This window comes from Oncorhynchus kisutch, linkage group LG1, assembly GCF_002021735.2.
Source record: "Oncorhynchus kisutch isolate 150728-3 linkage group LG1, Okis_V2, whole genome shotgun sequence".
Lineage (NCBI taxonomy): Eukaryota > Metazoa > Chordata > Actinopteri > Salmoniformes > Salmonidae > Oncorhynchus > Oncorhynchus kisutch.
The window spans coordinates 59003800-59026432 of record NC_034174.2 but is presented as its reverse complement, the minus strand read 5'-3'; the positions used below and the strand labels follow the sequence as shown (position 1 = coordinate 59026432).

The 22633-nt window shown below is 43.7% G+C and overlaps 1 protein-coding gene across 2 annotated transcripts; it reads right to left on the bottom strand.

The window, feature by feature from the left end:
• Positions 1-4878: 4878 nt before the first annotated feature.
• LOC116374606 (uncharacterized) lies at positions 4879-6922 on the bottom strand. Of its 2 annotated transcripts, XR_004210506.1 has the most exons (5): positions 6571-6922; positions 6144-6222; positions 5825-6030; positions 5463-5582; positions 4879-5214 (listed from the first exon to the last, which is right to left on the bottom strand). XR_004210506.1 is itself a non-coding variant. In XM_031828105.1 (4 exons), the coding sequence occupies exons 2-4, from the start codon at positions 6011-6013 to the stop codon at positions 5128-5130; spliced, it is 396 nt and encodes a 131-aa protein (XP_031683965.1). In that variant the 5' UTR covers positions 6014-6030; positions 6571-6918; the 3' UTR covers positions 4879-5127. The 2 variants fall into 2 exon arrangements, 1 of the variants encoding a protein (XP_031683965.1); XM_031828105.1 differs by lacking the exon at positions 6144-6222 and having other exon boundaries at positions 6571-6918.
• Between the last annotated feature and the right edge of the window lie 15711 nt (positions 6923-22633).

The window sequence follows — 22633 nt, the reverse complement described above, 5'->3', positions numbered from 1 at the left end:
TTCAGTCCACCATTCTCATAAGTGTTCAGTACAACTCTTTGCTTATTTTACTGTCAAGATAGGCACGTTTCTCGACTCATACCCTGGAGAAGGGATTGCATGACGATTAGTTTAGCAACCGCGTGACGCAACATGATAACGTGAACGCGATTGGTCGACAGTCTGTTGGGTGGGGTGTTTGCACCTACAGTTTTGCTTCTGTACTGCAGTTTGACTGACGTCCGGTCCAAAAATACTATTTCTTTTGACTGCCAGAGTCCGATTTGAAATTTCCTAATAAGACATTTCAGTCACCGCCTTTGTGCACAAAACATCAATTGAATTATTCAAATAATTGTCGCTGAGGCAAAATATTTTTCCATCACTCACTGCCGAAGATATGAACATTTTATTTTCATCCAATGCCTGCCATGTTGCATTGCTCCCTGTGCGCACTGGGTGCTAGTGCGCATGTATGTGATGTTTGCACTGCCAGCCCGCTCGTTAGGCAGCCGCCATAGAGCAGATTGACCAGGGCGCCATTTTCTGAGCTAAACTGACCAAGACGCTCCTGACTCCACCCTTTGATAAACAGTGCCCACTTTGTCAAAGGCAAGGGACAAAATATTTTGCTTGTCCATTCCCAGCGCGCCTCTCCAGGGCGGTGTTGAAGAAACGCATCTCTGCAGCGCTACACCAACGTTCCGTCAAACATTTTTTTTTATCTGACTTAAATCATGTAGCACATATAGGATATGGTAGAGAGAGTATGTGGCCTTTTCTGTAGCCTACAGGCTGGAGATTAAATGTATGACAATGTAATGAGAGGGACAATATTAACAAACAACATATCCTAAAGACAGGACAGGTCAATGTAAAATGGACAATATTGAATGGACGATCACAACTATTGTCCAGGAGTTTCACCACATTGTCATGATCAGAGGGTTCAAATTTGTATCCATACATTTTCCACAAACTGATCATAGCAAAAAAGAAAATACTTCTGCATTTCCTGCTGAGTAAATAGGCTGACGATAACTTCTGATAAAGTTGGGTAGCTGATATTCAGAGCTTAAATAGCCAAATTGATTAGTCACAGGAATCAGGACTAATAAATTCAATGCAATGGCCTGTTTTTACAAAGGGTGGGCCGTGTTAGGCTACACCCCAGTAAGCATGAGCTGACTTCTGTCTTGTTTCGGTGTTTTACAAATGGTAGGTTTTCCACATTGATGGACATTCATCAAATAAAATTTCAGACAACACTGTAGGGTACACCTCAGTATGGACTGACCGACGCTGACGCCTTTTGGACTTCTTTTTTAAGTGCAGTTCAGGACTGGCCTTGATTTCCACATTCACAGAGATTGGTTTTTGGTTTGGTCTAGACCAAATCTGAACCAATCATAGATGACTATAATTGGTTCAGATTTGGTGCGTGTCCAGACTGGCTTTGATTTGGGCCAAGGATGACTTATTTTCAACTTTCATTCAGAACCAAAATTGAACATCCGGGGATCTCGCCTATGGTGGCAGAATGGCAAGGATCGGCCGTGGATGTTTGTCTGTGTCAACCGAATGTTACATGAATCTGCTTATACTAACGTGAGTAGATCACCAACAACTGTCAGGCATCTTGGATGCAGTCTCCAGTTCTTTATACCTCAGTGTGTGGGAAGAGCCTCCAGCTAATTGAACTGAATCATGTGCATGATGGTACACAATGGAAAACATTTATACAAATTTGCAACGGAAAATTCAAATAAGTGTTTCTTATTGGACAAGTCCAGGTAGTTCCCCTCCCTGTGTCAGTCAGTCCCTTTTCTTCTATTTGGTGCTAAATTACCACAACCTTCCTTGATAACAATGGCCACATGAGCCAGGCACTCTGCACAAATTCATTCATTTGTTTTCCTAATAATCAAGAGTTAATGCCCAGCTGTTATATAGTTGAGATTATTTCTAGATAACAGTTAAATCAATGGTGTAAGATTTTTTATCATAAAACGGAAATAGTTGGTTATGTGCAAGTTATAATACAAAATCTTTGTCCGCAGGCACCATGGTCATGATATATTGGAAAGCCTGGCACCCCACGGCGAATTCGCTGAAATGTGGGATAAATTCGCTCCGAAGAAAGAGCGAGAATCCTTGAGGGAGGTCATCAGCAAACTCAAAGCTATGGCTGACCAGTGACACGAGCCTACCAGACGAGCTAAATGCCTTTTATGCTCGCTTCGAGGCAAGCAACACTGAAGCATGCACGAGATCACCAGCTGTTCTGGATGACTGTGTAATAACTGTAGTTTAACTGTAGCTTAACTGTGTGATAACTGTAGCTCTCTGTAGTTTATGTGAGCAAGACCTTTAAAAAGGTCAACATTTACAAAGCCGCGGGCCAGATGGATTACCAGGACGTGTACTCAAAGCATGCATGGACAAACTGGCAAGTGTCTTCACTGACATTTTCAACCTCTCCCTGACTGAGTCTGTAATACCTACATCTCTCAAGCAGGCCCCCATTGTCCCTGTGCCCAACGAAGTGAAGGTAACCTGCCTAAATGATTACCACCCAGTAGCACTCACGTTGGTAGCTATGAAGTGCTTTGAAAGGCTGGTCATGGCTCACATCAACAGCCTCCTCCGAGATAACCTTGGCCCACTCCAATTTACTGCCCCAAAAGATCCACAGATGACGCAATCTCAATCGCACTCCACACTGCCCTTTCCCACCTGGGCAAAAGGAGCACCTATGTGAGAATGCTATTCATGGACTAAAGCTTAGTGTTCAACACCATAGTGCCCACAAAGCTCAGCAATAAGCTAAGGACACGGGGACTAAACACCTCCCTCTGCAACTGGATCCTGGACTTTCTGACGGGCCACCCCCAGGTAGTAAGGGTAGAAAACAACACATCTGCCAGGCTGATCCTTAACACCGGGGCCCCTCAGGGGTGTGTACTTAGTCCCCTCCTGTACTCCCTGTTCACCCACGACTGCGTGGCCAAACACGACTCCAACACCATCATTAAGTTTGCTGACGACACAACAGTGGTAGGCCTGATCACCGACAACGATGAGACAGCATATATCGAAGTCAGAGAACTGGCAGTGTGGTGCCAGGACAAAAACCTCTCCCTCAATGTGAGCAAGACAAAGGAGCTGATCTTGGAATACAGGAAAAGGCGGGCCGAACAGGCCCCCATTAACATCAATCATGAGGCTGTAGTGGAGCGGGTCAAGAGTTTCATGTTCCTTGGTGTCCACATCACCAATGATCTATCATGGTCCAAACACACCAAGACAGTCGTGAAGAGGGCATGACAAAACCTTTTCCCCCTTAGGAGACTGAAAAGATTTGGCATGGGTGCCCAGACCCAAAACATTTTTTTACAGCTGCACCATCGAGAGCATCCTGACCGGTTGCATCACCGCCTGGTATGGCAACTGCTCGGCATCTGACCATAAGGCGCAACAGTACGGCCCAGTACATCACTGGGGCCAAGCTTCCTGCAATCCAGGACCTATATAATAGGCAGTGTCAGAGGAAAGTCCATAACATTTTCAGACTCCAGTCACCCAAGTCATAGACTGTTTTCTATGCTACCGCACGACAAGCGGTACCGGAGCGCCAAGTCTAGGACCAAAAGGCTCCTTAACAGTTTCTACCCCAAGCCATAAGACTGCTGAACAATCAAATGGCCACTGGACTATTACATTGACCCCCCCCATTTGTTTTGTACACTGCTGCTACTCGCTGTTATTGTGTTACTTTTTATTATTTTTTACTTTAGTTTATTTGGTAAATATTTTCTTAACGCTTCTTGAACTGCACTGTTGGTTAAGGTCTACACTTGTTGTATTCGGCGCATGTGACAAAGTTTGATTCAATTTTTTTATTTGACCCCTTAAAACAACACATTTCACTGCACCTATCCAGTGGTGTGAAATACTTAAATAAAAATACTTCAAAGTACTACATAAGTCGTTTTGGTGGGTATCTGTACTTGACTATTAATATGTTTGACAACTTTTAATTTTACTTCACTACATTCCTAATGAAAATAATGTACTTTTTACTCCATACTTTTTCCCTGACACCCACAAGTACTTGTTACATTTTGAATGCTTAGCAGGACAGGAAAATGTTCCAATTCACACACTTTTCAAGGGAATATTCCTGGTCATCTCTACTGCTTCTGATCTGGCAGACTCACTAAACACAAATGCTTCATTTGTCATTTATGTACGAGTGTCTCCCTGAGCCCATGTCCCAGACAGACAGAACAGCAACACCAGCAGAGCTACAGCACCCCTCATTCTAAAATAACACCTCTACTGAAATGATGTAGTCTAGGGCTCAGTGCCCTTTCTTATACATACACAGCTTGGGTATCGACTGCATGAGAATTTAACACATCTGTGACAGAAAGAACACTCTGAGAGAACATTGCCGAAGATGACCTCATATCTCTTATATCTGATGTTCCTTACAGCGGTGGAAGAAGTGGACCTGTGTTTGGTCTCTCCCCTTCCTGTTCTGACCTGTGTGGCAGGCTGGCAGCCTTTATGGCTTAGTCATCCAAAGTAAACAAAGGGAAGCAAGACAACTTTCAAACACATTGACAAGTGTTGCTTCCAGTGCTCATAAAGGTAGACTTACATAGTAATGAAGAATGGCTTTTCTGTATATAGGGCATGCAAGCTATGTGTATTGTGTAATCATGTAGGATGTGTAATAGTTTGTCTGCCATTCTAAATGTAAACATTTATAGGCCTACATCAAAGGCACTTTTTAAAACCAAAGGGGAAATAAAGTATACCAATGTGTTCCTACTACTAAGAAATATGACAAATTAAAAGTAAATTAAATCAAGTAAAAAACAACACCAAAACTCCCTTTTCAACATCATTTATTAACCTCTTAATTAATCAGTAGATCTTGACTGTGGTGGCCAAAGGATTATTGAAGATGTACTAAAGGAGTTCAAAGACTGTGAATCAAAGTTTAAATGTCAAGCTTCAAATATTGTGTTTGTGTTGACAATACGATGCTTTTAAAGAATTGTAGATGTATGGTGGTGATGCAGCAGCACGGTTAGTTCATTCCAGAATGCTTTGACAAACTTAAATTCCAAGTCCATGTCAATTACACTGGTCCATCAGAAGGTAGCTTGGAGTCGGAAAGGCAGAATGTGGGACATCAAGCACAACAAAATGGCAGATCATAGTCTGAAAAGAGAGAGACAGACATCATCAGATACTTGAATATTTTAGGGCCAGTTTCCTTGGCCCTGATGAGCTTATTCCTTGACCAAAAAGTAGAATCTTTTTAGTTCAGGACTAGGTTTAATCTTGGTCTGGGAAACTGGCGAATACTGTGTATATCATAAAAGCTCAGGTAATCATATTAATATATACTGTAGGCTAACTATTTACTTCAAGGTGAATGGTGATTTAGCAGGTAAAGTATACATTACCTTGAGATTCGGAGAGTTCTGCAGTCTGCAATCAGCCAAGTTTACATTGGCTTCGTTCTTACACACAGTCTCTCCCACTTTGACAGTCATGGTGTGCTTCACCCGAGCAGGAGGGTAAATCTAAAAGTCAACAGAAATATTTACGTAAGGTGAATACTTTAATCTACATTTGTACTTTAAATATTCTCATTCAAGTCTAGTGCCAAATCCGAGGACTTAACAAATCCGAGGACTTAATTACAATTTTAGTTCAATTAGTGATTTAGTATTTTCTCAGTTCAGTTAGTTCTGAAGAATTTAAAACTATTATAAAACAAATAAGATTTTATTGCAAGTGGTGTGCAAGTGTGCAGTCTACAGACCTGTGGTGTGGCAGATAGAATGTCGACAACCTTGTACGCAAAAGCATATTTGTTCATGCGATTATGAAAGTCAATGGCAAAGTTGGCTGCCTCTGTGACACCAGAGCCGTAGGCGTACTGTCCGGACTTGTCCCCCAACACACAAGAGATCACGGTGAGTGCCGCAAGAATTGTGCACAAAGCAGTCATCTCTGTACCATTCAAGTCTGTGGAAGAAAGAGAGCATATCTTTGAGACACTTTGCCTTTAGAGATTTGTTCTATTTTTCATTCTTTAAGACAGGCCAAGTAAGTGTATATGAGGCATCAGGACTAGCTACCTTTTCAGGTTTTGAAACAGCACTTATTGAACAATGGAGCAGGTTGAGAACAGGTTTATCTTCAATATAGGAATATCGTCTGAGAGAGAGTTCAGCATATTTTATGATAAAATTACATTGTAAAAATGTGCGCAGTACGTTGAGCACTTAGAAATCAACAAAATACTCAGCCCGGATAAGACATCCCTGAATTATGAGACACATGATTGCAGGTGGTTAGGTTGTTGGATATAATGCCAGTCAAAAGCAGACCTAGGCATTATACAAACAAGCTGGCATTTAGAAACTGGCATGAAATATCCAATATTTGCTCTGTAAAATATTTTCTGTGTCAAATAATAACATTGTTTAAAATGTCTTAACAGAAACCATATGCTACTGTACTACCATATGCTACTGTACATCTAAACAGGAAAAACATGCTCACCTGCAAGCTGCCTGAATGCTGAGTCATCTTCTAGCAGCTATTCTACTTTACCCTGGTGAGAATATGCCGTCCCCCTCTTTGCTCAAGCGAATCATAGCATCAGTGACTCTCTTCCACTTTCACATCTATTGTGTTCAGCTGGCCCTGAATTCCAATGATTAATCATTTCCACAGAGGTGATTCACCGCTACTGCTGCAGCAGACTGCAACTTCCCTTGACAGCTTCCCTTGACCAGTTGGCATCGAGAGAGAAAGCAGAACAACACATTTCTTGCTGGATGATGCCTCAGGAGTCCTTTATTTACTGTATAACCCAACGCAATTACTTTCTGTCCTCAGGGTTAGGTTTCACAAAACCAGGAAGTGACCTTTGACAGTATACAGCTGAGCTCAGTGGAAGCCACTCCTACTCCTCAGAACAAACAGTTGTAACTTATACTGACACTCCGCTGCTCAGACTGTTAGTTTGTGTATCAACATGGCAGAGGCCATAGACTTGATCCGTTTTTCAATCTGGATCTACTGGGGTGGCAGGTTAGAGCTCAAGAGCGTTGGGCCAGTAACCAAAAGGTTGCTGGATCAAATCCCGAGCTGACAAGGTAAAAATGAGTCGTTCTGCCCCTGAACAAGGCAGTTAACCCACAGGTCGCCAGTAGGTCGTCATTGTAAATAAGAATTTGTTCTTAACTGACTTGCCTAGCTAAATAAAGGTTAAATTAAACAATAAAAAAATACTGAAGGATCCAGTGACCATTCCCTGTGGATACCACTTACTTGAAGGGTCGGTCCACTTAGATAATTGAAGTAGAAATTCTGCACCAATATGTAACTTTTAAAAGCCCACATGGAAAACTCAGAAAATCTGCATTTTGACATGTCCCTCCTCATGTTTTTCCAACTTATAGTAAGATTTTAATCCACTTAAACTAAAAATGTTGGCAATTTATTTTCACCATCATTGTAAAGCCCTAGTTCCTTTGCTTTTACAAAGTTTTCTGAAGATTTGATGGTTGAGTAAGCTTGGGAGGAGGTCCTGAGTGAGTGTGTGCATGTGTGTTTGTGTGGGAGAGTGAGTGTGTGTGTGTAGATAAGAAGATAACTAGAATATTACAAGATGTTTGTGAACAAAAGTCTCAGTGATGTTATGTCACTAAGAATAAGTTTCACTGATTCTTCATCTCCACTAGGACCGCCTTTATGGGATGGCAAAGTTGGGAATGGACCCCCCACATAGAATTAGTCAAATTATTATTATTTTCTTCTCACAGACAGCTACATTGAGTTTGAGTTTATTTTATTTTTACAGGGACAGTGCACAGTAATCAACATTTCAGTAAAAGTGCCGGTTTTAGCCAGCCGGCTAATTTTTCAACCACAGTCCCTGGGCAGGTTATTAAAAACAATTACACGTTTTGGTAGTGGCACAATTGTTACGCTCGTTGATGGAATGAGTGGACCATGGTGCAGCGTGGTAGGCGTACATCTTAATTTATTAAATGAACACCGAAAAACCAACAGATACAAATTAAACATAAAGTTCTGGGTTGCTCACAGGCAGCTACACAAAAACAAGATCCCACAAACTAAGGTGGGAAAAAGGCTGCCTAAGTATTATCCCCAATCAGAGACAACGATAGACAGCTGCCTCTGATTGGGAACCATACCAGGCCAAACAAAGAAGTAGGAAAACTAGATTACCCACCTTAGTCACACCCTGACCTAACCAACATAGAGAATTAACAGGATCTCTTAGGTCAGGGCGTGACTGCAATGATTAATTATAGCTAGTTGGCTAAGCTTTGATCAGCATGGGTATCCGAAAATAGCTGGGCACTGCCAAGAGCAAAAAAAACTGGAGGACCACCATGTCGAGACCGATGCTGAGCTCACCTAGCAGCTTGCTAGCCCGACCACAGAGGTCGAGGAGCCTAGCAGCCAATGCAATACCCACCCTTCCCCCCGTGCTGCCTGCTGACCAACAAGATCAAGAAGTCCCATGGCCTAGCACCAGCAGCACGAGAGTATGATCACAACAAGCACCTGCACCTCTGTTACCCCAGCCACTAGCACCTCACTACCTTGGTGATGAGGAGCCAGTACAGGTTTGTCTTGACACTTACTCGATACTTTTTCAGTGTGTGTAACTCCCAGTACAATTTCTTTAGGAAACCCACGATGGCTGCACAGTATACTGGGAAAATTTTGAAATGACTTCTTGGTCAGAGATAGACTGGCCACGGTGTCAGTCATTTTGAAATCAAGTGACAATATCACAGAGATGCTGGGTGAAATCAAATCTATTTGTGCATATGGCACAGATGTGAGACTTGAGGCCACAGGCTTATTGAAAGCAGTGACAGAGACATGTTTTTTTTAAAGTTGACTCACAAAATCCTGGGGCTCCTCGACCTTCCTAAAAAGTTACTGCAGTATGAAGCTATTGATCTGCACACTGGTGTCAAACTTATACATACTGCGGACGAGTGCGCTGAAAAATCCTTGGGAGGCACGCCAGGAGGCACAAGCACACCGGCTCCAAGCAAACGACAGAGCCTCACGAGTAAAACTCTGCAAGAGTATGTAGTTGAAAGAACACTGGGTCAGCCTGTTGATAGAGAAGAGAGGGAGTGTAAATGACTGTTCTTGAGCACTTTAGATGCCGTGCTGGGGGAAATGGCATCACGATATAGCGAAAGGAGTTTATTGTGGCTTGCACATTCTTGTAAAGTGAAATTGCAACCACAGCCAGCAACAAAACAAATGTACCACGCTCAGTGTTCTTCAGAGATATTGCGGGCCTTTGTCAGTAATGCAGACTGCGCTATTGGTACTGCAACATGGATTAACATTTGGGGGCATTTACAGCAATGTGTAAAAATTCCTTCATCATTAAGAACATATTCAGTGAACACAGACACAGCTTGTTCAGCTGGCATTCGAGAGGGAACTGACAACAAAATTGTCAGGAAGGAGAATGTAATCAGAAACTTCTCATGATGTTCAGCACTTCATCGAGGAGGCTGCAGCAATTCTAAATGGTACGTTACAACCTTTATGGCCCTGGCCGCCATGCCAGAAATGAATAAATCATTGGTTTTCCCTGATGGAAGCCTGATTGTTTGGCATATTTTAATATGCAATGTATAGTTTGCTTTTGCTTTTTACTTCAATGCATGTTAGATTTATCTGTGATTTTTAATGTCATTGCTTGCTTTTGCAGCTCTAATTGCTGTTGATAGATAAACTATTCTTAACCTTACAGCATACGATGACATTCTAGACGATTCTGTGCTATCAACTTTGTGGCAAGAGTTTGGGGGAGGCCCTTTCCTGTTTCAGCATGACAATGCCCCCGTGCACAAAGCGAGGTCCATACAGAAATGGTTTGTTGAGCCTGACCTGCACAACTTGACTGGTCTGCACAGAGCAGGCCAATGAGATGTTCGACGAGCGGGTGTCCACATACTTTTGGTCATGTTGTGTACTATGGGGGAGACGCACTCTCGCAACTTCGGTTGAAGGATATACAATCCCGCTGGAAGTCCCGCCTTCAACAGGTGATACGCGTGAGGCTCGGATTCATTCCATCAATTATTCATCTCGGTGTGAAAAGGAACTATTTAGGCCACTAAAACAAATAATTGGAAAGCAAGTGTTTCACATTGCGCCAACCTAAACTTTCCTGTAGTGGTAGAGTGTGCTCACCCCCTGGACGTTGTGAGCTGAATTTTGTACTTGTTCTCATAATCCTTCTAGTCACAAACAATTAGTTATTCTTCAATTTTCTGGTGCAATGAGTAAAATGGCTAAGAAAACGACAAAGATGATGACGGTCAAGCTGGGTTCGGGGTGGAGATCAACCCCAAGTCATGCGGTTATAGTACTTCTCTGAAAGATGTGTGCATTGTCACGTACTGCGTACAAACTCCCTGGAAGGACGTGTAGAATTCTTAAGGAAGCTTGGAATTACTGATGGCGACTTTCCTTTCCAGGATGCCGGTACCTCGGCTGGGCCGAAGAGCAGGAAGCGGAGATGGATAGGGTGGTCGAAGCAAATGTCTTGGGTGTGGGGTATGCGGTGGCTGCCCACGCCCAACCCTGCTCTTGTGCATTCTGTCACCGATTATGGTAGGCTACAGGAAAGAGAGAGAGAGAGAGCGGCTAGGTTTGGTGGGTAGCCCCCGCCGCCGGTGTCTGCCACGGTCAAGCACTGCTTGACTCTCTTCCCAGACTTGTTGATGAAGGGCCCCACCTCAGTGATCTGTTCCTATGTGGTTTTTGAAACCGGGCTAACTAAAATAAGCACTGTGTAGAGTGCTAGCCAGGTTGGCTACTCAACGAGGCGTTATCGCTATTACTAGCTATTCCTTCCTCCCCACAATGTAGTTGCTGAGGTAGCTCTCTTGATTATTATACGTAGCGTTAAGTCGCTTGGTTATTCTAAAATGGGGCCGTGCAGCGGTCAAAGAGGCTAGCTAACTTAGCTTCGACTAAAATACTGGCTAGCATGCCTAACTTGCGGCTAGTGAAACTTATTAGCTTTCCCCCCGGCGTTATGGCAACCCCATTCCTATTTTTTTCAATTCCTGGAGGTGGAGGAAGCAGGATTTGCGGGCACCTCCAATGAGGAAGCAGCCCCCGACCACTTGGCTGGCGTACCCCCTGAGCGAGTGGTCTTGGCACGGGTCTGAGTGACAACAGTGCCCCCACGTTTGGTTACGGTCTAAAAGGGATACTATGTCAGCCATTGCCAGAGCCCCCTATGCCTGTAAAGGGACCGGGCTTCATGCAGGCTATACACTCTCATGGAAGCACGAAAGCTGCCCTCCCCCAGTTATCCTGCGTTCCACGGTATTCACATGGTTCAAGGGGTATATCAATCTCCCCAGGGTGAGAGTAAAAAGTTGGGTCTCTGTCCACAAGGGGAAGCCCCTCCACCATAGGTGGCTCATTACTGGGATTCATTGCTGACTTCCTGCCTGTAGCTCACTAGTCCCTATAAGATGTCTAGGGATACAGGTTATGGGCTCTATAAACGTATTAGTTGTTGGTAGCGGAGTCAAGGGAATGAGCAGGGTTGGACTTGACCACGCTATTATCCCACAGTCTCTGTTTCATATGAGCCCCGAAATGTCTCCAGCTCAACACATTTAATTCCTGGGAATTAGATTCAATCACAAATCACACCTATCTGTGACCACAGAAGGGGTCCGTTTTTCCAGAGTTGTCTGTCCCATTCTCAGCTAGGTTACAAGGCGCTTTGTCGCCAGTACCTATGACTGGTTGGTAGGGAAACCTCCACAAAACATTTCTAAAGCATGTGGTACTGTGTTGGGTGCCAGATGGTTACCCAGATGGCATCTTACAGCCTTAAACGAGTGAGGCGTGTTGTGACAACAGTACCCAAAAGTGGCACTGCCAATCGGGGTACGTCACTGATTGCTGTAGCCCCATGTACCCAGAGTGGGCAGGATTGTAGGCCATTATAACCCTTTCAACCGAGTTCCACAGTGTTCACGGCTGTCAAATGTGTTGCGTCTCCCACATGTGAGTTCGATGAAAAGTGTTTCCTTCTTCACATTCAGACACAGGATTGTCAAGAGTGGTGGAAGTGGACAAAGAATCTCTCCCAATACACAAGGTGGTGTCCTGCCCCTTCAGATGGCACTTCACGGGAGTTTTGCCGCCTGCTTCGACCAATGGCATGCATGCAGTGTCACCCTGGATCATGCAATCAGTGAACTCAGGGTGCAGGCTACCATTTCTTGTGCATCCCCCATGCTTCTGCAGCATCTGTTTTCTGCCCCTCCCAAAAGATAGCATTTGTAGATAGGCCCTCTTTCTGGGACTCACACACAAACAGAACCAAGCCTGGCCTGTTGTGGAGTGACAGACTCCATCCTAGCTGGAGGGGTGCTCTCATATCCGTGAACAAAGACAGGGCTCTAACTCCCCTAGCTCCACAATGAGATAGGGTGCAGGACAGGCAGCAGGCTGTTAGCCAGCCTGCAAGCTTAGTGGAGTCTGCCACTAGCACAGTCAGTGTAGTCAGCTCAGCTATCCCCATTGAGACCGTGTCTGTGCCTCGGTCTAGGTTGGGCAAAACTGAACATGGCGGTGTTTGCCTTAGCAATCTCACTGGAATAAAGACCTCCTACATTCCTGCCATTGTTGAAAGAGATTGTGATATCTCACATCTCAAAATAGGGCTACTTAATGTTAGATCCCTCACTTCCAAGGCAGTTACAGTCAATGAACTAATCACTGATCATAATCTTGATGTGATTGGCCTGACTGAAACATGGCTTAAGCCTGATGAATTTACTGTGTTAAATGAGGCCTCACCTCCTGGTTATACTAGTGACCATATCCCCCCGCGCATCCCGCACAGGCGGAGGTGTTGCTAAAATTGACGATAGCAAAAAAACAAAAAAACACTGCGTTTCGTCTTTTGAGCTTCTAGTCATGAAATCTATGCAGCCTACTCAATCACTTTTTATAGCTTACTCCTGTAAGCGTTCCTCACTGAGTTCCCTGAATTCATATCGGACCTTGTAGTCATGGCAGATAATATTCACATGGAAAAGTCCATAGACCCACTCCAAAAGGCTTTCGGAGCCTTCATAGACTCAGTGGGTTTTGTCCAACATATCTCCAGACCTACTCAGTACCACAGTCATACTCTGGACCTAGTTTTGTCCTGTGGAAAAAAGGTTGTGGATTTGAATGTTTTCCCTCATAATCCTGGAGTATCGGACAACCATTTTATTACGTTTGCAATCACAACAAATAATCTGGTCAGACCCCAACCGAGGATCATCAAAAGCCGTGCTATAAATTCTCCCCTTGGGTTGTGCCGTGGGGGTGATACACGGCCTCATCTCAGGATGGTAAGTTGGTGGTTGGAGATATCCCTCTAGTGGTGTGGGGGCTGTAGCAAAGTGGGTAGGGTTATATCCTGCCTGTTTGGCCCTGTCTGGGGGTACCGTCGGTCGGGGCCACAGTGTCTCCCGACCCCCCCCTGTCTCAGCCTCCAGTATTTATGCTCCAATAGTTTGTGTCGGGGGCTAGGGTCAGTCTGTTATATCTGGAGTATTTCTCCTGTCTTAATCGGTGTCCTGTGTGAATGTAAGTATGCTCTCTCTAATTCTCTCTCACTTTCTCGGATGACCTGAGCCCTAGGACCATGCATGCCTCAGGACTACCTGCCTGATGACTCCTTGCTGTCCCCAGTCCACCTGGTCGTGCTGCTGCTCCAGTTTCAACTGTTCTGCCTGCGGCTATGGAACCCTCACCTGTTCACCGGACATGCTACCTGTCCCAGACCTGCTGTTGTCAACTCTCTAGAGACAGCAGGAGCGGTAGAGATACTCTGAATGATCGGCTATGAAAAGCCAACTGACATTTACTCCTGAGGTGCTGACCTGTTGCACCCTCTACAACTACTGTGATTATTATTATTTGACCCTGTTGGTCATCTATGAACATCTTGGCCATGTTCTGTTATAATCTCCACCCGGCACAGCCAGAAGAGGATTGGCCACCCCTCATAGCCTGGTTCCTTCTGTTTCATCCTAGGTTCCAGCCTTTCTAGGGAGTTTTTCCTAGCCCCCAAGCTTCTACACTTGCATTGCTTGTTTGTTTGGAGTTTTAGGCTGGGTTTCTGTAGAGCATTTATAATTCACTTATAATTCACTGTATCACAATTCCGGGTGTCAGAAGTTTACATACACTAAGTTCACTGTGCCTTGAGAATTTTTTTTACAATTTCCAAAATGCCTGAAGGTACCACGTTCATCTGTACAAACAATAGTACGCAAGTATAAACACCATGGGACCCACGCAGCCGCCATTCCGCTCAGGAAGAAGACGTGTTCTGTCTCCTAGAGATGAACGTACTTTGGTGCGAAAAGTTCAAATCAATCCCAGAACAACAGCAAAGGACCTTGTGAAGATGTTGGAGGAAACGGGTACAAAAGTATCTATATCCACAGTAAATCGAGTCCTACATCGACATAAGCTGAAAGGCCACTCAGCAAGGAAGAAGCCACTGCTCCAAAACCGCCATAAAAAAGCCAGACTACGGTTTGCAACTGCATATGGGGACAAAGATCGTAATTTTAGGAGAAATGTCCTCTGGTCTGATGAAACAAAAATAGAACTGTTTGGCCATAATGACCATCGTTATGTTTGGAGGAAAAAGGGGGAGGCTTGCAAGCCGAAGAACACCATCCCAACCATGATGCACGGGGGTGGCAGCATCATGTTGTGGGGGTGCTATGCTGCAGGAGGGACTGGTGCACCTCACAAAATAGATGGCATCATGAGGAGGAAAATAATGTGGGTATATTGCAGCAACATCAGTCAGGAAGTTAAAGCTTGGTCACAAATTGCTCTTCCAAATGGACAATGACCCCAAGCATACTTCCAAAGTTGTGGCAAAATGGCTTAAGGACCTCAAAGTAAAAGTATTGGAGTGGTCATCACAAAGCCCTGACCTCAAAATTTGTGGGGAGAACTGAAAAAAACGTGTGCGAGCAAGGAGGCCTACAAACCAGACTCAGTTACACCAGCTCTGTCAGGAGGAATGGGCCAAAATTCACCCAACATATTGTGAGAAGCTTGTGGAAGGCTACCCAAAACATTTGACCCAAGTTAACCAATTTAAAGGCAATGCTACCAAATACTAATTGAGTGTACTTAAACTTCTGATTGACTGGGAATAGGATGGAAACAATAAAAGCTGAAATAAATCATTCTACTATTATTTTGACGTTTCATATTCTTAAAATAAAGTGGTGGTCCTAACTGACCTAAGACAGTGAATTTTTACTAGGATTAAATGTCAGGAATTGTGAAAAACTGAGTTTAAATGCTTCCAACTTCAACTGTATGTGCCCTCAGCAAGCACCTCAGTCTACAAACTCAGAACGCTCATGATCCGCCGGCTGTTGCAGCCGTTTGGCTGGTGGCGGCGGAATTGAGGGGGCAAAGAATGTTACACACATCCATGCTACTGTCCCGTATTCAGTCTAGGGTTCATAAGATAAAGAGCTATGTAACTCCATCTCTCAAGCTAGACTCACTCAAGTATCGCATTTTTCTGTCCGGGTTCCGGCTCTGCTTAGCAGAATTTGGGCTGGGTCACACAGTGCGTTTTCGCCAGTGCCTTCACCTACTGGGGTTGATGGCTCTGTGATGGAAGTCGTATCCATGGGGCTGTTGTTTATACGACCCTTCCAACTCTGAGTACTAGTCACTCTCCTGGATGCATCTCGCAGCCTAAGCCCCCATGGGCTGTGCTGTACAAAGGCAACTCAATTAGGGGGTATAGACCCAGATGTTACACATGACCACTATGGTCACATTGTTAAAAACAAAACTTGAGGTAAACCTTTAACGTAAATGTTTTTGGTGCTTCTTATTCTGCACCAGCAGTCTCTGCTCGGAGGAATAGAGGTCCAGGGGAACCAGTTGAAAACCAGTAATCAATGGGTAAACATGGTCCAAAATCTGAGTAGACGAGCCACGCCTAGTGGTTCGTATGTAGTTGTTTTGAAAAAGCCTCAGAGTCAGAGTGAGTTGTTTGGAACAATTGTCATAGGTGATTGGATTAACAACATCACCTACTCCATGTAGGCCCATATGAATCTGACTATTGCTGGTTTTGCCCTTCTTTCTACTGATGTTCAAAATCTTAAAGCTGTTACAGCCAAGCCTGGCATTAGACTACATCCTGGATAAGGAGGGGGGATATTGCAGGGCCCTAAATTCTATATCCCCCACTGAATGTGTTAAGCTTCTCCCTGACTCCTCTGACAGAATTAACCACAGTTGAAAGAATTAACACAGTTGGCTGACACCTACACCCCCACAGGATGAGACTCCAGGTTCCCGTTTGGGTTGTAGAAAGATAAAACTAGGACATTTTGGATTTAAGTTGTTTTCCATTTTAGTCCCCATTATTGGCCCTCGTGCTTGTTCTGCTGATTTGCACTTGTGCATTCTGTGAAGCTGGCAAATGTGTACTTCATAAGGCTATGCCAGGCATGTTTATGCTTCATGTTCCTCAGCCCCCAGGCCCTTATTTCTATCCTCAATCTCCTGAGGATCGCTTGTAATCTAATGCACCTTTTATGGATGATTCTTATAATTACTATGCTTGAGTTGCTTTGCTTTTGTTGAGGCCTTGTGGCCTCAAAGGGGGGAATGAATAGGGTTAAACCAAGGCCTCATACCTTTTAAAGGGTTAATACATTGTGTTATGATAATCTGTAAGGTCTCCTCTTTCAGGAGACCTCTGTGTGTGTGTTAAAACCTGTTTTTGAGTATTGTGACCTTCAGACAATAAAGCCAGACTACGGTTTGTAACTGCACATGGGACAAAGATCGCACTTTTTGGAGAAATGTCCTCTGGTCTGATGAAACAAAAATAGAACTGTTTGGCCACAATGACCATCGCTATGTTTGGAGGAAAAAGGGGTAGGCTTGCAAGACGAAGAACACCATCACAACTGTGAAGCACGGGGGTGGCAGCATCATGTTGAAGGGGTGCTTTGCTGCAGGAGGGACTGGCGCACTTCACAAAATATATGGCATCATGAGGAAGACAAACAACCACTCTAGTTGATCCTGGGTAAAGATTGCCACTTCCCACCTTTGGAAGATCTGTTTTGCAGAAAAAGGTTATAACCAGAAAGGTTAACATCAGTATTCAAAACACTCTTTCTTAACCACGTCTCAGTAATGACCAACACATCTGGAATAGAGCTGCAAACCCACAATTTCAATTAATCCATTTTAGGTAATACACTTCTAGTGTTAATGTGCAGAATATCCAGGATTTTACGAGAGCAGAAATCAGTAAAGCAGATATCAGAGCACAAGTCAGAATTGGGGCTAGCAACAGTAGATGGGCCAGGGTGTACATGCACATTTCCAAATATCATCAACAGTAATATAATCAAGGCATGGCAGAAGACAGGGAGAGCTCTGCAGTGCTGATTTATAACATTTGAATGTGCATTAGATGGCAACAAGATCATATTGTACAGAAATTTCATCAGGTAACATGAATCCAAAGCCGGTGAGAGGGGGTTAGTCTGTGTAACCAATTGAGAGTCAGAGTCGAGTGTGGGAACAAACATAGTCTGTCCCCCGGTTGAGTAAACAAGAAAGTTCATAGACAACAAAGCATGCAGGAGTCATGAGGCAAATAGCAAAATGCACAAGAAAAAATATATAATGACTTGGGGCTAGCCATTTTAAGTTCAGAGTCACTCGCCAACAGTGCCTGTGTGCTGGAGGCGAGCGAAAGCTCGGGAGAGAGGGGGAGTGTGGTGGGGGTACCTGTACCAGACGGGGAGACAAGCCAGGGCAGACGGTGAACAGATCGCCAGGTGGAATCAAAGCAGCAGTGCAGCAGGCTACAGGAGTAGGTGTCACAATAAAATAGCATTAACAACAGTATTGAAAGCATTCGACAGGTCCACAAACAAAAGCACTGACAAGATCATAAACACGTGAAGTGGTTGACGTAATGATGCTATGGCCAGGCCTAAACCCAGACTGGTTTACCTTCAAAATACAAATAGCAAAATGCACAAGAAAAAATATATAATGACTTGGGGCTAGCCATTTTAAGTTCAGAGTCACTCGCCAACAGTGCCTGTGTGCTGGAGGCGAGCGAAAGCTCGGGAGAGAGGGGGAGTGTGGTGGGGGTACCTGTACCAGACGGGGAGACAAGCCAGGGCAGACGGTGAACAGATCGCCAGGTGGAATCAAAGCAGCAGTGCAGCAGGCTACAGGAGTAGGTGTCACACCAAGCTTTTATTTCTGGAGGCAGATTTCTTGTAAACAATGCCAGTGGATGATCTCTGAACAGGGGGAGAGGGCTTCAAAGGCCTCTGGATTTGGGTGGATAGCCTGTGAGACTCCTGCCATTTGTTGGGCTCAAAGGATTCAACACCTCAGTGCTAATTGAAGTTGTATCCGGTCTGTTTCAGTTCCAGGTTGGATGGTGTCCTGAACCCTCCGCGGCTTGTTTGCCAGAGCCAGAGCTTTTGAACTATGTCTCCTCCATTTGCTGAAGAGCAACAGAGGTTACATGCCCTGTGTCCGGTGTGAGCTTTATGCACGTACATTGAAGGACCCAGTATATTCAGTTATGTGACCAGCTTTTGGTCTGTTTTGATAATTCAGTTCGTGGCAGAGCGTCTCTCCCACTGGATTGTGGAGGCTATTTCCCAGACATCGAACAGCAAGGGACAAGAGTTACATAGCGTTGTACACGCCCACTGCACCAGGGGTCTGGCAGCGTCTTGGGCATTGTTTAAATGGTTGACTATAGGAGATACTTGTGCTGCGGTGAGTTGGGCATCACCACACACTTTTGTGAGGTTTTATGGCTTGGATGTCACTGTTCCCAGTGTAGCCCATGCTTATTGATGGGACTGGGGAAGGTCACTAGGCAGCACGCCGTGAGGTCAGGTGTGGGTTGTCCGCCATGGGCTGTTTCTCGTTGGGGTTGGCTTGGGGGGTGATTATACTTCCTCATAGTATGTTGTACAGAAGTAGACCGACTGAAAAGGAACATAACGTTATGACTATAACTACTATTCCCTGAAGGGAAACGAGGTACAATGCCTGTTTGGCCCCGCACCGCCCGTTCGGCGAAGAGCTGTATTAAATTGAAGGAATGATTCCGAGTCTCACGGTTATCACCTGTGGAAGGCGAGACTTCCAGCAAGGCGCAGATTTCATTGGCCTTGTCAGGCGTGATTGTATATCTTTCATCTGAAGTTGCGAGTGTGTGACTCCCCCATAGTATGTTGTACCTCGTTTCCCTTCTTCAGGGAACAGTAGTTATAGTCAGAACGTTATTGTGTACCATATAAGCCTACATTTTTGTACATTTTGTATGTCATAGTAGTATAGGACCAATACCGTCGTGTGTAGCCTACAAAAAGAAGCAGGCAAACGTTCACTCTGTTATCATTAATTTGCATTCCACAGTCACTGTGTGATAGGCTACTGTAAAAGTGATGTGAATACTATGAAAACAACAGACAACTTTTTCGCCTCCTCCCTGTTCTCTTGCTATAGTGTGTGTGTGTGTGTGTGTGTTGCTTTCTGAATGGGCATTTACTCAAATTGGCTACTGTCATGTAGGACATTTCACATCGGCTATGAATATACACTTTGTTTGAGTTCGTTTGCTTTCCTGAAACTCTCCCACAGAAAAATTGCGCACCTGGAGAAGTGGCGGTTTGGCTTACTGTAGGTTACGCTCATTGCGTAGTGTCACAAATTTGACAGAAATGTAGCCTATTAGTTATAATTATTGAAGTTTAAGCTATGAAGCCTGTAAGAATCTTTGATAGCCTAGTGGTGCTCATTCTGTCGAGCTGATCTGGGAGTGTTGGTAGGCGCAAATTATGTGTACGTCTACAGCAGCTACTGCTGCATTTTGGATACACCTGTACGTCGTAGTGAAGCGTGTATCTTTGTGCTATTATAACTGTTTCTACTGGTGTTTTCGCCCAAGATATTAGTTACCATTGCCCAGTTGTTTGTGTTAGAGATGTGAGAATACAAAAATCTAAGCCTCCTGTCATCACAAAATTTCAGTGAACAGGCTTTGTTTTACATTATCTTTCTTTTCGTGACCTTGATTGTATTTCAGCTATCCCTGAACCTGATTTAGCTTTCAGCCTTTTTGCAGATGTCTTCACTACTATTGTGGATAATCATGCTCCCTTCATAAAATTAAGAGTTCGAATGCCTGTTACACTTCGGAATTATCAGGTCATTCATAAAAGACAAGATGCTTGGGTCAAGGCCAGGAACACAGGTTTAGGCACGGACTGGCAAGCTTTTAAGAAACTGAGGAATCATTGTGTAAGACAAATCAGAAAGGCTAACTCTGATTATTATGTAACCGCTCTTTCTGATTGTAATGGGAGCCCGGCTAAATTCTGAAAAACTGTCATATCCCTGAATGGTTCTTCCTCCGAACTGCCATAACAAATGAATTCAGACATTGTCCTTACAGACAAAAATACCATCATTGATTTCTTTACTGTATCACCATTTTATTTCAGCGGGCTCTCTCTTTGAAATAACCTCTAAGCCTATTCACAATGATATTGGGCTGGATGCTGATAGGGGAAGCTTGCTGAATGATCAGAGAAATTAGAGTAACAACCTTTCTTTTAGGCTATTTACAGAAAAAGTCCAGGATGCTTTGCTAGCAACAGACAACAAGAATGCCACAGACCAATTGGATCCCGGTCTGCTTAAGTGTGCAGCGCCCATCATTGTTGGCTCAATAACCCACATTTTTATACAACATTGTTATCAGGAAATATTCAAACATTTTGGAAATCAGCTCGTGCTGCCACTCCATAGGGGCGGGGATAGTAGTTATCTGAATAATTAATCGCCCCATTTCAAGGCTTCCTTGTCTAGCTAAGATTCTTGAATCCTTGGTAATATTTACAACTTTTATATTTTTTTATCTAACAAATGTATTTTGAAGGTAAACCAGTCTGGGTTTAGGCCTGGCCATAGCATCATTACGTCAACCACTTCACGTGTTTATGATCTTGTCAGTGCTTTTGTTTGTGGACCTGTCGAATGCTTTCAATACTGTTGTTAATGCTATTTTATTGAACGGAGAAGCTGCCTCTACTCTTAAACCCTTTGTTGCCGTTTTTCATAGCGCCCTTCGTTTTTAATCACAGGAGACAGTTGTATTACTCATCACTGTATTCTTTACCGAAAGGTTGGCTGGACCTCTTTGAAGTCACATAGATCACATCATTACACTCTTTTTCCTCCCACAAAGCCCTGATCAACAAACTTCTGACTTACCTAACATCACTTTCAAGATAAAAAAATAATAATTGGTCGGTTAACTCTGGAGACTCCTTTGGTGTTCAGAGAGGTAGATCACCCTTTAATTTCCTTGCTCCTTACGTGTGGAATTATCTACAATATACTTTAGAATTGGAGGAATTGGTATCTATGGCATTTCAGACGGTCGTTAGGGGACCCTTTTCTTGAAAAATGTGTCCGTTTATGATTTACTTGTGCTTTTCGTTTATTGTTGTGTATAATAACATGTATTTTATTGTGTATATGAATGTGTAGTTTGTGTTTATTGTATTTCGATGTGTAAAGTGGTGCTATACAGGTCTCATCTGTAAAAGAGACCTTGGTCTCAGCATTGACTCTCTGTCAAAATAAAGATTAAATAAATATAAAACAACGGTTTATTGTGTAAGGCTACATTTTAGATACTTTTTTACACATTTGAACAGCAGTAGGACCAATCTACCTTGTTTAATTAGGGCTCTAAAGCAATACTAGTTGTGCCCCCCCCATGGATTTAAAATTCCCTTTCAGGCATGTAATCCTGAATCTGATCTCCACTCAACAATAGCAAGCATCAACCCATATCACTAGAGTTGAATAATGCCGGAGGCCATTTATTGATAAAAACTATTAAAAGCAACGCTGAAAAAAACAGACTATTACAACTTTTAAACAACACTAACTGAACATAGCAGCTGTAAAATACATTCCTGAGCGGGGTCAGAGAAACAGAAAACATCAGATTTTCGGGCTTCGCCTATTCTGTTTTTCACCTGAAAACCGGATGTTTCCGGTTTCCTCGACCCCGCTGAGAGTGAAACAATCCCGCCACACACACACATACAGTTAAAGCCGGAAGTTTACATACAGTACTCGTTTTTCAACCACTCCACAAATGTATTGTTTACAAACTATAGTTTTGGCAACTCGGTTAGGACTACTTTGTGCATGACACAAATAATTTTTCCAACAATTGTTTACAGACAGATTATTTCACTTATAATTCACTGTATCACAATTCCAGTGGGTCAGAAGTTTACATAGAATAAGTTGACTGTGCCTTTAAACCGCTTGGAAAATTCCAGAAAATGATGTCATGGCTTTAGAAGCTTCTGATAGGCTAATTGACATAATTTCAGTCAATTTCCGCTGAAATGCCGCTCAGCAAGGAAGAAGCCACTGCTCC

Bases quoted from the DNA above. Each gene is read 5' to 3' on its own strand.
- LOC116374606 (XM_031828105.1), bottom strand. From the start codon at position 6,013: ATGACTGCTTTGTGCACAATTCTTGCGGCACTCACCGTGATCTCTTGT. The intron at 5,583-5,824 runs GTCTGTAGACTG...GTTGACTTTTAG, and splicing joins TTCTATCTGCCACACCACAG to ATTTACCCTCCTGCTCGGGT. The intron at 5,215-5,462 runs GTAATGTATACT...CTCTCTTTTCAG, and splicing joins AGAACTCTCCGAATCTCAAG to ACTATGATCTGCCATTTTGT.